We start from the raw sequence: 15985 nt of genomic DNA, 5'->3' as shown, positions 1-15985 counted from the left end.
TCCTAAAAATATATTATTTTCCCCGGGAAAGTAGAACTCCAGGACACGCTCGAAATAAACTTCATGGTGCGAGTATCAGTTTTTAGCAAGCTTTCAGAAATAATGCAGAAAACATGTCAGTATATACCATGTGTAAGTAATGGTGTCTGTTGTAAACCTCTTGCAAAACTCTCTTTTTTTTTTTTAATAAAGTCTAATAAAAAACAAACATTATTGAGTTGTAGAATGAAAAGGAAAAAGGGCATAGCATGTAGCACCTTACTGCTTTTTAAGTGCCCAAATTGGCAGGAAGTATCTATGATCTTTCAAGCTGCAGAAAGTTGCAGATATGGCCTCAGGGGCCAGGATAATTTCTTTCCAACTAATTTGACCTTGCAGAATTATACAGTATTTATTATTGCCAAAGCAAGTACATTGTAACTCTTTAGTCACCATTATAGTCACATTTATAGTGTGCTGAAGCAGTTGTCTCATGCTAAACTGAAATTAACATATAAGTAACAAAGCTAAGGGATGGTAGGAAGGAAAACAGCACAATAAAGATATTGGATTTCAAGAAGTCAGACTTTAGCAAACTCAGGGAAATGGTAGGTAAGACCATGGGAAGCAAGTGTAAGGAGAAAAACAGTTCAAGAGAGATGGCAGATTTTCAAAGAGACATTATTAAGAGCACAAGAGCAAACTATCCCACTGCAAAGGAAAGATAGAAAGTATGGCTAGAGACCACCCTGGCTTAACAAGTACATCTTCAATGATTTGAAACTCAAAAGAGTCCTACAAAAAGTGGAAAATAAATCAAATTACAAAGGATGAATATAAATAAACAACGCAAGCAAGTGGTGACAAAATTAGAAAGGTCAAGGCACAAAATGAGTTTAAATTACCTAGAGACATAAAGGGTAACACGAAAACCCCAAGGATAGGGTAGGCCTGTTAATTCAGTGGGGGGAGAAGAACAATAACAGGAAATATGGAACTGGCAGAAGTGCTAAATGACTTTCATGTTTCAGTTTTCACCAAAAAGATTAGTATCAACTGGATATCTAACTTAATGAATGCCAGTGAAAATTAGGCACGAGCAGAGGCTAAAATAGGAAAGAACAAGTTAAAAATTACTTAGACAAGTTAGATGTCTTCAAGTCACCAAAGCCTGATGAAATACATTCTAGAATACTCAAGAAGCTGACTGAGGAGATATCTGAGCCATTAGCAATTATCTTTGAAAAGTCATGGAAGATAGGACAGATTCCGGAGGACTGGAAAAGGGCAAATATAGTGCCCATCTATAAAAAGGGAATAAGGACAACCCAGGGAATTACAGACCAATCAACTTAACTTCAGTACCCATAAAGATAATGGAGCAAATAATTAAGCAATCAATTTGCAGACACCTAGAAAATAATAAGTCAGCATGGATTTGTCAAGAACAAATTGTGTCAAATCAACCTAATTGCTTTCTCTGGCTTGTGGATAGGGGGGAAGTGGTAGATGTGGTATATCTTGACTTTAGTAAGGCTTTTGATATTGTCTCACATGATCTGCTCATAAACAAACTAGGGAAATACAACTGAGATGGAGCTACTATAAGGTGGGTGCATAACTGGTTGGAAAACCATTCCCAGAGAGTAGTTATCAGTGACTCACAGTCAAGCTGGAAGGGCATAACGATTGGGGTCCTGTAGGGATCAGTCCTGGGTCCGGTTCTGTTCAATATCTTCATCAGTGATTTAGATAATGGCATAGAGAGTACACTTATAAAGTTTGCAGGCGATACTAAGCTGGGAGGGGTTGCAAGTGCTTTGGAGGATAGGATTAAAATTCAAAATGATCTGGACAAACTGGAGAAATGGAAGTAAATAGGGTGAAATTCAATAAGGACAAGTGCAAAGTACTCCACTTGGGAATGAAAAATCAGTTATACACATACAAAATAGGAAATGACTGCCTAGGAAGGAGTACTGCAGAAAGGTATCTGGAAGTCGTAGCAGATCACAATCTAAATATGAGTCAACAGTGTAACACTGTTGCAAAAGAAAGCGAACATCATTCTGCATATGCGGGAGTGTTGTAAGCAAGACACAAGAAGTAATTCTTCTGCTCTATTCCACTCTGATTAGGCCTCAACTGGATTATTGTGTCCTGGGTGCTACATTTCAGGAAAGATGTGGACAAATTGAAGAAAGTCCAGAGAAGAGCAACAAAAATTATTAAAAGTCTAGAAAACATGATCTGTGAGGGAAGATTGAAAAAACTGAGTTTGCTTAGTCTGAAAAAGAGAAAACTGAGGGGGAACATAACAGTTTTCAAGTATTTAAAATATTGTTACAAGGAGGAGGGAGAAAAATTGTTCTCCTTAACGTCTGAGATTAGGGCAAGAAGCAATGGGCTTAAAAGGCAGCAAGGTAGGTTTAAATTGGACCTTAGGAATAACTTCTTAACTTTCAGGGTGATTAAGCACTGGAATAAATTGCCTAGCGAGGTTGTGAAATCTCCATCTTTGGAGATTTTGAAGAGCAGATTAAACCAAACACCTGTCAGCTATGGTCTAGGTAATGTTTAATCCTGCCTTGAGTGCTGGGGACTGGACTAGAAGACCTCTCGATTCTAGAAGACCTTCCAGTCCTATGATTCTATGAAGTGGTTTCTTAATAAATATAATGATGTGTTAAGTCCATAGCAAGTTTTGCAAATTCCATTTGCTAAGAACATAACTGGGTGAGACTAATAGCCCTCTAGCCCAGTATCCTGTCTTCTGACAGTGGCCAGAACTAGATGCTCCAAAGTGAATGAACAGAACCGGGCAAATTATCGAGCGATCCATCCGCTATCATCCCCAGAGCATGGGGTTGCGTCCGGGAACAGCTTGGCTAAGAGCCGTTGATGGACCTATCCTCCATGAACATATCTAATTCTTTTTTGAATCCAGTTATACTTCTGTCTTTCACATAATCTCCTGGTAATGAGTTTGACAGTTTGACTGTGCGTTGTGTGAAGAAGTACTTCCTTGTGTTTGTTTTAAACCTGGTGCCTATTCATTTATTGGGTGACCCCCCTTGGTTCTTGTGTTATGTGAAGGGGTAAATAACATTTCCCTATTCACTTTCTCCATGCCATTCATGATTTTATAGACCTCTATCATATCCCCCCTTAGTCATCTCTTTTCTAAACTGAACAATCCCAGTCTTTTTAATCGCTCCTCATATGGAAGTTGTTCCATACCCCTAATCCTTTTAGTTGCCCTTCTCTGTACTTTTTCCAATTCCAATATACCTTTTTTGAGATGGGGCAACCAGAACTGCAGCCAGTATTCAAGGTGTGGACATAACATGGATTTATATAGTGGCATTATGATATTTTCTGTCATATTGTGGATCCCTTTCCGAATGGTTACTAACATTCTGTTAGCTTTTATGGATAAAAGAAGACTAATAGCTTCTGCTGATACAATATTTTATATCTGCAGAGAAGCATTTGGCAGCTCAAACTTTATGAAGGTCAAATTTAAACTTATAAAGTCCAGATTCAGAATTTTAATATTTTAATGTGAAATACCATACACCTACATAAGTCACATCAGTCTTTGTTATTAGCTAAAAATATCTAGTAAGAAAGAGTAATAGAAACTAAATAACAGCAGGCATCTGTTTGGAGTGTGGCTTTTCTAAATGGCAATTCTTTTCTGTATAATAAGTAGTTCTTGCAATTATAGATGATTCCCTTCAATCAGAGGCCCTCCTGTATTGTAGCTTCTCATGTTAGTTATAAAACCCAGCAGTTTTTACTGTAGTTTCTCATAATAGCCAAGTAAGCTTCAATTTGCTACATTTTAGAAAGACCCTGCAATTGTATCTTTTGAATTGACATGTCATGTGACTGTTTTGATATTGTTATGATGATTAATAAGAGAAAAAATCCTCTTCACTTTGAGTGCTGCCTTGAAAGGAAAAATAATATTCTGTTTTTTTTATTAGTTGTTTAAGCAATATTTCCTAATAATGGAGATTCTTTAAAAATTCTGTTTTATTGAGGATGTTTTGCCTGAAAGAAGCTTATGGTTATTACAATTAATAGTAAGTATTTTAGCACAAAGTGTTCTGTGGCCACATTAAGCCTGAATAAAGCAAGTGCACTTAGTAAAGCACCAGGCTAAGTGAACTGGAATTCTAAAAAGATACTGCCAGGACTGTAGGTTTTACTCTATATAAGGAATCATTCACTTGAATGTCAAAGGACAAAAAGTTATGGGGATGGAGAGAGGACCAGATACTAATCTTTATACAGAATTAACAAGTATACCCAGTAATTTTCTCTTCCATTGTCTTACACTGTCTACTTGTCTGACTGGATTACTTAACACTATAAATTAGATGTCTATAACAATTAAAACATTATGTAAACTAAATTTCCAGTACCTGCCTTCATAAATGGAACATTCAAGAAACTAGCATAGACATAAAACAGTTGAATGTCTAATAGGTTTTATATTATTTAACAAAATATATCTCTCTTTTTCAAGTATGCAACTTAACATTAAAAGATAACTTATAATCTGAGAGAGAGGGTTTAATTTGAAAACCGCTTTTGAGATGATCTGATGTATTTAACTGCCACCCAGTGGTCAGTCAGAATATTGCCATAGGTTTTTTGTTAAAGCTTGTACAAATATTATATAGTAGGAAGGCATAACAATGAAAACTATTTTCCTTGTTTTTTGTTTGATTGAAGATAATGATTTTCATATATTTTATTTTAAAAAATAATGCTAAACCATTTCCCTCTCCTTTATAAATTTTATTTTCAATTACAATTCATTTGAAATATAAAGAGGGAATGATAAAAACGTTTTACCTATAATTCACTATGTACTATGACTAACTTCTAGCTATTTGCCATTTAATCCCCATTGTTTTCTATTTTCATACCACTGTTGTCTTATGCTTACCTCTGGCTGCCTTCACATGTTGTCTGCATCTGCACACTTCTCCATCTTCTGCTCCACAGGGATACAAAACTGTACAGAGGTATACCACTTTCAAAGCCTGCGTGAAGAAGGAACTCTATAGCAGATAAGTTACGGTATGTGTTAGCTGCTTAGTCTCTCTAAATGTGCTAGCATGCTGATGAGAATGACTGCATGTTAAACTGCCACCATTATGTTTTCCCATTACAGAATTAAGGAATAGATTATCAGAATGTGATCGTCATAGTATTTTACAAGGTCATATAATTCTATTTTTAGACTTAAGACTATCTCAGGCTATCATTGTTTTGTTGGCTTATTGCTTTGTTTGTACTGTATTCAAGAAAACACTTCTTCTCCCTCTCCTACAGCACAGATTTTGTGAGTTTCTGTTGGTATTTTCTGTCTGTTCTGTAACTAGTTTTATTCATGCTTCAGATAACTCTGTATGATATATATGGTAGTAAATACTTGTATAGTAAAGGTAGATTTTCCCTCCTCCCACTGAGAAATAGTTATTTAATTTAATTCCACTTTAGTTTGAAAATGTACATATTTTTAATAGCTTGGTTTATTTCTAACATTGTTGCTTGAACTATCTTTCTGTAGAAAGCATGTGTTGGTGCTTTTTTGTGATTTAAGGTTATAAATGCCAGTGTGTTTTCCTTTCTGTGCATAATAATTATATATTGTATAGTAGCTACTCATAGGGGCATTAACAACTAGTTTAGGTCCCAAACATAGTTTATGAACGGAGTGGGGGAAAGGGGCCTATTAGAATCTGGACCCACATGATACTGTACAATCACGAACCTGTTGCAAGTGAAAACAATCGCTGGGTCCCATGTGCTTCCAAACCAACTGGGTCTGGCTAGAGCAGGGGTAGGCAACCTATGGCACGCGTGCCAAAGGCGGCACACGAGCTGATTTTCAGTGGCACACTCATGGCCACCGGTCCGGGGGGCTCTGCATTTTAATTTAATTTTAAATGAAGCTTCTTAAACATTTTAAAAACCGTATTTACTTTACATACAACAATAGTTTAGTTATATATTATAGACTTCTAGAAAGAGACCTTCTAAAAACGTTAAAATGTATTACTAGCACGCAAAACCTTACATTAGAGTGAATAAATGACAACTCGGCACACCACTTCTGAAAGGTTGCCAACCCCTGGGCTAGAATGTAGTAACTGTTTTAGCTCTGGAACCGTAGGCCAGACTCAAGACCACCTGTCTTATGTCCTTCCTTGGAACATGAGATGCTGCCATCCAGCTGCCATAGACCCTCCCTATGGCTTGGGAGGCCTCAGGGTCTGAGGCCTCCCAAACGCCCCACTCTCCATCCCCAGTCATTTGCACACACTGCTGTAGAGCTCCACCTAGGCTCTCGGCTTCTAGTTTAACCCACTTGGGGATAACCTAGCAGGGAAGCAAGGAACACATGCTTAGCAATAGAATTTCTTAACCATAATTACTTTACTCTTAAAGCACTTAAGAGTTACAGATCTTTGAAAACCACAAAACCCTTTGAGACGCACCCTCCCCTAGGCTTATCGCACCCTTCCTGTGGGTCTGAGGTTTGTCAGTGTTTCAGGCTGTGCAGAGTTCTTCCTGCCCTCTCTCCTTCAAGTTGTTTTTCTTGTAGCAATTATCGTTCCCTGCACAGAGCAGAATGAGGCCACTGTCTGTGAGCCATATACTCAGACTGAGAAGCTATATGCCCACCAGTCATGCTTGCCCCTTTTCCCCTTCAGGACCTTGTGTAGAAAGCCCATTGTTGCAAACAAAGTTGTTGGCCCCAGATTGGGGTTTTAGTGGCTCTTAAGGGGAACATCTATATAGCAGCTTGTCATTCCCCGCTTGGGTAGATGTACATGTGCTAGCTCTGTTTGAACTAGTGCCTAAAAATAGCAGTGTGGCCATGGCAGCATTGGCAGCAGCTTGGGCTAGCTGCCTGTGCATGTACCCAGGGACTCAGGTGGGATTGTACTCGGACAGCTAGTCTGAGCCAACACCCGTGTAGCTGCAGCTATGCTAGCTCAAGCAGAGCTAGTGCGTGCAGGTCTACCTGAGCTGAGAATTACACCTCCCAACTGCTGTGTTAGATATACCCTTAGTGTTAGTCCTTCAGCAAGGTATCAAACACCTTTGCTGGGCAGGGCAGCTCTCAGGAGTGTAGTACAATAGGTTGTCTTTGGGTATGTGCAGGCTTGTGCTGTCCGTATCCAATATTTCCACACACCCACAAAATAGAGCTCAAAATTTGCCTCAGACATATCCCACTCAGTCACGTATGAAACTTAGAATCAATAGGACTTTATTTTCCAAAAAAGAAAACTAAATTTTGATTACACTTTGTAATGTAAAAATCGTATGTGTGGGTCCAACTCAAATACGCACTATTGTGTTAGTGCCTCAGAACTGGAAAGTAACTCATTTTAAACAGGCAAAACTCTAGTTTCTCTGCACAAGTGAAGTGAAATGTAAATGACAGGTGAAGTGGTAAAAACAAAGTGATTTTTAAAATTCATTCAATTTAATAATCTAACTGGTTAATCACACAAGGTAAGAAAAATTATTTTAGATTAATTTTATCTTCACCTCTGAGGCTCACTCTTTTGATTCCCAGTTTCATAACATGAGCATTATCTTTCTTTCCTTCGTTCCTACCTTATTCAATCTCTTGTTAACTGAAACCCCAATCCTGCAGTTTCTTCCAGGAGTACGATACTTCCCCAATAATCCTTACACATCCTCCTTTTCCTGTACTGTTGTTACATGCCTTGACATACCTTTGTTTTTCCTTTTATACTCTAGACAATAACTTCAGGGCAGGTATCATGTCCTAAATAGATTGGTAAAGTGCTGTACATTTACAGTGCCTTTTTAGTGAGTTTCAATAGTAAGTATTTTCCAAAATTGGAACAAAATGTTATCACTCAAAAGAACTCCAAAACATTAATATTAAACCTATAAAATTCTCTTGAGACATGAGAGGCTTTGTGTTTTAAGCATCAAGTTTAAGTGCCCATACTCACTGAAACCAGATGTTTAAATCCAGGCAGAGTTAATTCATCCTTCTGACATAAATAAACTGAATACCATGCAGTGTACTACATGTAGACTCTTTCAGGTGAGACTGAAAAACTGAAGTCCTGTCTGATGTACCTGAACATTCTCTTGGAGCTTCTTGTAAGAGTTGCTGTTTTAACCCTCTTTGCCTTCGCTAAAATTCCCCCTTCCCTTAATGTGCACCAGTTGGTTAATGCCCTCCACCCTAGTGGCAGTTGCATTTCAGTAGTGATGTATGTACCATACCATATGTACTTTGTGAGGTAATTTCCGTTCCTTTTGGATAAAAGATGTTGCATTCATTTATAATACTAATCTGTGTTATGAAGATTGGTGAGCTGAAATTGAAGCAAGCTTTGGCCAACTGTATTAATTAAAAACATAAGTGATGTGATTTTGAGCCTGCTGCTCTGAGAGTTGTCTTGGGGACAATAGAACCTGCACTATTCACACTATACATATTCTGAAATGAAAGTGAGTTTATATACCCTTTTAAAAAGTCATTGCAAAAGTAAACTACAGAATAATTGAAAAGAGAATAAAGGCAGAGCCATTAACAGCGGTGAAACTGAACATTTATTTCAGAAAATTAATTAATTTAAACATCAACCTCATATACAAAGAAACACGTAGTATGTCTGCAATATAAAAATCTACCACATTTATCACCCAGGTTAGATGCAGTATGATAACTCTCAATTTTACTTTGTTCCAAATATAAATGTAAAGACTCTAAGTCTATACTTGGATATGATTTGTATGGTGGACTTAGATCAGTGATAAAAAGAGATTAAAATATTTGGCATGCTTATCACTGATTATATCACACTTTGAATCTGTACCCCAAAAGAAAGAGAAGCACATTCTGCTATGTGTTACATATCTCTAAATTGCACTAATGGCATTTGCTTCATAGCATGAAGTATGCTACCCTTATAATAAATAATGAAATCTGTCCTTGGGGAACAAGATCCAAACTTTGCCTGGTTCAAACAGTTGACAAGTCTTGCAGATCTTGTCTCTCTCTCTGTGGCTGTCCCTGCAAAGCATAGCATGTGAATTAGCATCAGTAGGAGTTCACTTGGTTGAGCAAGAAAGGGAACAAGAAACTGTTAAGAAAAAACAGTAGAAGACTGATAACATAAGTATGAATTCTAAAAGCTAATTTCTAGTTATGTTTTCTTATTCAGTTTCTTATCTAATATAAATGTTTTATACAAACAAGATTTAGATTTGTCATGTGGTAAATGTTTTAAAAACCTTTAATTGCTATGCATTCCCAATGTACAATTCTCGTAATAAAAGGCTATCTTTTTATACACTTAAACTTGACCATCATAACAAGCAATATTAGGAAAACCAGCTAACTGTCTCGGAAACATTGTTGCTAGGTCTTTTCTCTGAAACAGGCAAAGTGAAAGGTGAGCAATGACTTCTCTTTACTGATTGTGCAGAAAACTGGGATTACCAATCCAGTTTTAGTGTTGTGTGAACAATAGTCTTGTAGGTAGATGGATTATATTGGATAAAAAAAGATTGAATATAGTAATGACACTGTTTGGTTTATTGTTTAATTCTCTCAACTATTTTTCACTCCGAATTTTAGGGGAAATTTTAGATCATATTGGATTCATAGCTGAAGAAAGTCTAGTTTTAAGCTCTGCAAGGAAGAATCTTACTCTCCAAAATGTGCTGTACTTCAGTCAGTGTTTGTTACACAGGGATATTTGTTATTTGACTGCTAACTATATACTGTGTTCCCAGCCATGCAAGAGAGGAGCTAGCATTTCCCATTTCTTCTAGAAAGCGTATTGGCATTACGCCTCTCAATACAAGTATCAGCTGCCGGAACCTTTCTCTGCTGCCAGAGTCTTTCCCGCAGCTCGCTTTTCACTGCAAAATGTAACTACGCAGACCTGACATGCTGCCGCTACTGGTGTGCAGTGGCAGCAGCGGCTTATTTGTGATGGTAGCTACGTTTACTTCAAATCAGATTTGGAAAGGCCATGTTAGGAACCTTCCGAGTCCATGTATGAAGCTTTTCCTCATTTAAATGTGCTGGATTGTAGTCTATCAAACTATATCAGATAATTTTTCATCTTGGAAGTTCTCAATTGAGGGCCCTTAAAAATACAATACAAGACCCATTTTTCTTTTCAGACATTTTACGAAGGGGCAAATTGGGTTGTGTATCTAAATACATAGAGTGAGTATGTTAAATAGTCTAAAAAAATAACAAGACAATACACTCACTTAGAAAACTGTGAAAACATTGGAGAGTATGGTTTTTAGAGGAAAAAATTCTCCTAATTTGATATACTGAGACTAGCTACAGCAGTGCTCGCACATTAGAAATACATAGATAAATGGCTAGAGTAGTGTGGTTTATGAGTGTATTTTTAAAAATATTGAGTTTATGCCCAGGAACAATTGATGAATCTATCTTATAAATTTAAAAATAAAGATAAATCTTTGGTTACCTTGCCCCTGTAGTATCTGATCTCTTCTTTATCTAAGGCCTGGTCTACACTAGGACTTTAATTCGGATTTAGCTGCCTTAATCCGAATTAACCCTTCACCCGTCCACACTACAGAGCCAGTTAATTCGAATTAAAGGGCCCTTTAAATCGATTTCTGTACTCCACCTCGACGAACGGAGTAGAGCCTAAATCGATTTTGTTAATTCGAATTAGGGTTAGTGTGGACGCACACCACCGAATTACTGTATTTAAGTTAATGGGGTAGTGTGGCCGCACACCACCGAATTAATGTGGTTTAAAACCGAATTAAGGTGCTTAGTGTGGCCGCGCACAATCGAATTTATACAACCTGTTTCCCAAATTCGAATTATCTAAATTCGGATTAATCCTGTAGTGTAGACATACCCTTAATGTAAGTTAGTAGATTACACAAGATGCACGTGAGCAGGGAACTAAGTAACAGACTCAGTGATGTGTTGGAGGTCATACAGGAAGTCTTGCAGAGCATGGAATTGAACCCTAGACTTCTGGGTCCTGTGTTGGAGCCCTAACCACTAGACCATCTTTGCGCCCTATTCAGCCTACTCTCTACTGGGTATTTGTCAATGTCGCAGAACTGCAGTACCATTCAGCATAATAGTAATTTTTTATTGGATGGCCCAGGATTGAAATAACAGAAATCTCATAGTTCAGAATTGACATAACAGTGCAAGGAAGTTTGTGTATCATCTGCCTTCATTTTATACTTGGCTATAGCCACTGCCATGAGTCTTCCACAAGCACCAAGAAATTTTGGTATTTTTATTTTATTGTGTAAAAATGTGAACCTTTTGATACAGCTATGAAAATGAAGAAATTATCTTAAAAGCAGGAGACTTCTGAACAAGAGGATATGTTTTCATTTAGCTACCAATATAGACTAAGTTATTGGGTGAATACTAACCAGGTGCTTGGCAGTGGAGGTGCAGTTCTGGAAACCACTTACTTATCTTCAGACAGATCCACAACCATGTTTATGTGCAAGGATCTACATGTCAGACCTGAAGAAGAGCTCTGTGTAAGCTCGAAAACTTGTTTCTCTCAACAGAAGTTTGTCCAATAAAAGATATTACTTTGCCTGTTTTCGCTCCCTAATCTGAGGATTTAGCACTTCCTGGTTGTAGTCATGAAAAATTTACCTAGTTTGTATGAACACCTGTAAAATATAATCTAGTGTCAAGGAATTTAATGCACAGTATCTGTTTCTAATTCTATACTTGTTCATTTTTAACAGGAGACCCCAAAATATGGTTTGAAGGGTTACTATGTTTGTGTGACAACTGTAACAAGCAAACATTTAAGAGAGCTCTGGAAGCAATTTCGGAGTCGAGATATGCTAGGATAAAAAACTGAAGGAAAGAAAAAACTTCAGCATTTGGTTGCTACTATTTTTTCTAGATATTGTGTGTGAAAAACGGCATAACACAGGTAAACTATGTATCTTTCACTTGCAGCACTATGCACTGAATCACCATTGGGTTTTTTCACTTGATTTGCTGATCTATTCATGGATTTTTTTCAAGCACTTTTTCAGTATGTGTTTTGTTTTAAGGGTTGACTTACACTGTTGTCTGGCCTATAAAAGTGTATCTTAGAGAATGTGTTTTTAAAGATATTTGTTGTTCGTATTTATTTTGAGCTGTGCCTTTCATTTAAAGAATTTTTTTTTTCATTCTGGTGAATGTGCCTTTTGGCAGTGGTGAAAAATTATTTCCATGTGGAGGGGATGTGAATTTGTTTTTAGAAAATGAATATTATATGAAGATTGTGTTAAAACAGGGATGAGAATGCATTCTGTAGTACAACTATTGACTAAGTGTGGAATGTACAGGTTGTAAGTACTCATGAGCCAACAAAGCTGTCATTTAAAAACAACTATAAGTAGCAGTTGTGATACAGGATAATGTGAATTATTGATTAAGAGGTTAATTAATTAAGAGGTACTGATGTCCAACAGCTGTAAGTCTTACTATTATAATCTTACTGATTCAGTTTAATAAAATCTCCTGATTTTAAGATGTCTAATTCTGTACAATGTAATGAAAACAAAATGTCAAAGTATTAGCTAATATTTTTATCATGTTAGTTAATACAATGCTACTTAATATATAGCATTGTGTTTCTGTAACTTTTTTGCCAGAGTATGGATTTCAGCTTAGTTATGTATTACTTGTTAATAATGCACTTTACATAAAAGCTGGACATGGTATGAGGCAGAAATTAATCCTATCCAGTTTTGCTAGACTGGCATGCAGTACTGAACAAATATTTTCCCCAGGTTGTGGCTTTAAAAAAATTAAAAGGAATGCAGGCAATAGTACAGAGCTACAGCCAGTTACAAAATGTTACAGTGATAAATGTAAACATCATGAGACTTTGGAATTCTACCTGTATCAAATTCTAGAATTAAATAATAAGGCTTTAATACAGCTATGGGTTATGCAAGCAATCTGTAGCCTCCCTGGCCTCGTGTCTGTAGATGTCTATGTTATGAAAAAAGATTTTGTTGTTGTTGAATTAAGTCCTAAAAAGTCATGATTAATGGAGCACAATTCTGCTTGTTTTTACATATCCTGAGTATTTTTTGTTTGGCTGGGGTGTGGCAGGTTTGCCTCAATGTAGCGATTGCATTTAAAAGTTTTGCACTGCTTTTACAAGGCTGATAGCATAAAGTAAATAAAACCCCAAATACTAACTCACTTTAACACACAATTTTAATGCCACTCTTAAGAAAATTTATTGAATATGAAATTAATTAGTATTTACATAAAAGCAATCTGTGCATGAAAACAGGGATTATCTAATTTTAATCTATTTACATTATCAGTTGTAAAAAAAAAAAAAAAAAAAACAGTTTGGTTTAGTGGTGCAATTCAGTCCTAAATCAACTATTAGACACAACATATTGTTTTTAATCTTTCATTGTTATCACGAACACAACAAAGAGTTTTATTCTTTCATCATGTAGAATGTGGCTGTCTGTCACTCAAAGACCATATAGTATCTTTAAATGCATGAATAGAAAAGAATATGTTTTGCTTCTGTGTTAATAAGCTTAAGTTCCAGGACTAATCAGTTTACAAAGATTTTATTCATTTTTTTAATTGACTTTAAAAAACTTTTTTTTGAGAAATTCCACTTTAAGAATTTCAGAAAAATCAATGTTAGAATGTTTTTTTTAGCATGGCTTATCTGGCTTTTGGTAAAAATCTTATAATAAGAAAATACTAGCTAGAAAAATGTCAGAAATATTCTACTGTAGACAGCATTTTGATGATAAATACTCATGCAGTCCCTACTTCACTCTCCTCCCGCAACTGACAACTAGAAAATCAGAGATTTGAACTAATGCTGATAGGCCCTGATGTTGTAATTGACAGTATGCAGTGGACTGCTTTTTCGGTGTGCAATCAATTGCAGGACCAATCACAATGTATGTAAAATCTTGGTATCATTTTTCCAATTTGTATATTTTTCTATATGGTGCTTAAGTACAGTAGACTGGCATAAAATAGAATATATTAGTGACAGATTAGTCCATAAGACTGTGCTTTCTGCTTTTGTTTAATAATACAATAACATATGTAACAGTACACTAATATGAAAAAATATGCTTGTCATATTCATGTTTACCTCAAAATAAATGCACTTGAAATTAACTAATTTCCTTTGTTGCAATGCAGATTAATCAAATTCAGGGCTGGGCTGAGGGGTGGGCGGACTAGGCAACTGCCCGGGATGCCATTCTAAAGGGGAGCACCTCCAGAGCAGGGGTGCCTCTCCTCACCCTGCTGCTTGGCTCTGCTGCCATCTGCTGCTGCTGCTGCTCCTGCCCCTCACCTTGGAGCAGCCTCTGGCCAATCTCTTCCCAGGAGTCTGCTGTGCAGAGCGGCGGCAGGAGGCTGACGTTGGGGTGTCCGCCTCCCCCCACCTATATACCCAGTCTCCTCTGAGCTGGGGTGGGGGTAGTCTGCACTGCTGCTTCTGAATCAGGAGTGGGAGCTGCTGGCAGGGGCTGCTGTCTGAACAAGCCTTCAGACTAGTGAGTGCTTTGCTTAAAGTGACAGCGTTACTCTCTCACACTCCCCCAACACACACACACTGTGTCTCACACTCCCCCAACACACACACACTGTGTCTCACACTCCCCCAACACACACTGTCTTTCTCATATTCCCCCAACACACACACTCTGTCTCTCTCTCACTCTCTCTCTCTCACACACACTCTCTCTCTCTTTGTCTCTCTCTCACTCCCCCAAAACACACACTCTCCCCCCCAAAACGCACTTATATTATTGTTGTTCTTATTACTTCTTGGTACTGCCTGTTGAAATGTGCAATGCACATATATTTTCTATCATTTTATTCTTTCAAAGTTCTTTAAGGATTACAGTGCTGTTATTTTAGTTTTTTGACTGGTCTGTGCATTTCATAATTTTATTTCTCTCTTATGCTTAAATTTAATTCTTTGAGTTGTGAGTTCTAAAATGCCTAACCTGTCCTGGCTGGAATAATTATCATTATTACTTTTATTACCATATTGTTCTTTGCCATTCATTATTTAAAATAATACAATCAAATAATAGTATTCTTCTAGAATGTAAATTTAGTTTGTACTCATCTTAGCAGTGCCAGTTTAAAAAACATTAGCCAAACACATAATTTTAGACACTATGCAGATGAAAGTCGCTTATTTTCAAATTGTATTTTTAGTTATATCTGTAAAATAACTTAAAATTTGTATGAAAATAAATGCAGTTCCAAGAATGATACAGAGAGTAATGATAGAGTCAAATGTTAGTGAGGCACGTACATGATTGTGATTGGTAAACATAAATGCCAAAACAATTAGAAAAATAAATCCCTGTTCTTAATAAAAGAGAAATAAACCTTAATCACATATGTTAAAATTCAGTAAATACGTTTTTAGTGGAATGAAAATCAATTAACTACAATAGAGTAGATAATGGCAGTGACCTAGAATTTGTCTGTTAGAGGAAGTAAACGGATATTAAGCAGATTTTATTTATTTTTATTTATCTCTACTAAAGATAGTTTACAAAGTATCAAACTTGTGTTTCTGATATCTGTGTTAAAGCTCCAGAATTGATATTTGAAGGCTTGAGATTGGGAGTATTTTGCTAATTCCTAAATTATTATCTACAAAAATAACCCTAGAGTTTTCAGGTGCCTAAGTAGCCACTGGAATAATGATTAAAGTTGCCCCACCCCACCAAAATCTGAAATGGCACCCCTGGTGAACCAAGCGTGGCCAGAGGGCTGTGGGCTCTGTCAAGATGCAGCCCCCATGTGACTGTGTAAAGCATGCCTTAAGCCTCAGGCAGAGTGCCAGGCACCATGAGCCACTGCAGCAGCGCAGAAGTAAGGGTGGCCATATACCATGACACCCTTACTTCTGCGCTGCTGGTG

General features: G+C 36.9%; 1 protein-coding gene across 2 annotated transcripts in view; it reads left to right on the top strand.

Annotated features, from left to right (window-relative positions):
* MICU3 (mitochondrial calcium uptake family member 3) overlaps positions 1-13061 on the top strand; it is an 81302-nt gene extending 68241 nt beyond the window's left edge. Inside the window, exons 12-13 of one of the 2 annotated variants that reach the window (XM_024193316.3) lie at positions 5002-5076; positions 11788-13061. In XM_024193316.3, coding sequence (XP_024049084.1) covers positions 5002-5070 — 69 coding nt within the window. In that variant the 3' untranslated portion in view covers positions 5071-5076; positions 11788-13061. The remainder of the gene's footprint in view (positions 1-5001; positions 5077-11787) is intronic. The other variant, XM_024193325.3, reaches the window with a different exon arrangement.
* The last annotated feature ends 2924 nt before the right edge of the window (positions 13062-15985 follow it).

This window comes from Terrapene carolina, unplaced genomic scaffold, assembly GCF_002925995.2.
Source record: "Terrapene carolina triunguis isolate 2854851 unplaced genomic scaffold, T_m_triunguis-2.0 Scaffold66, whole genome shotgun sequence".
NCBI lineage: Eukaryota > Metazoa > Chordata > Testudines > Emydidae > Terrapene > Terrapene triunguis.
The sequence above is the reverse complement of the archived record's forward strand: the minus strand, read 5'-3'. Positions and strand labels throughout refer to the sequence as shown.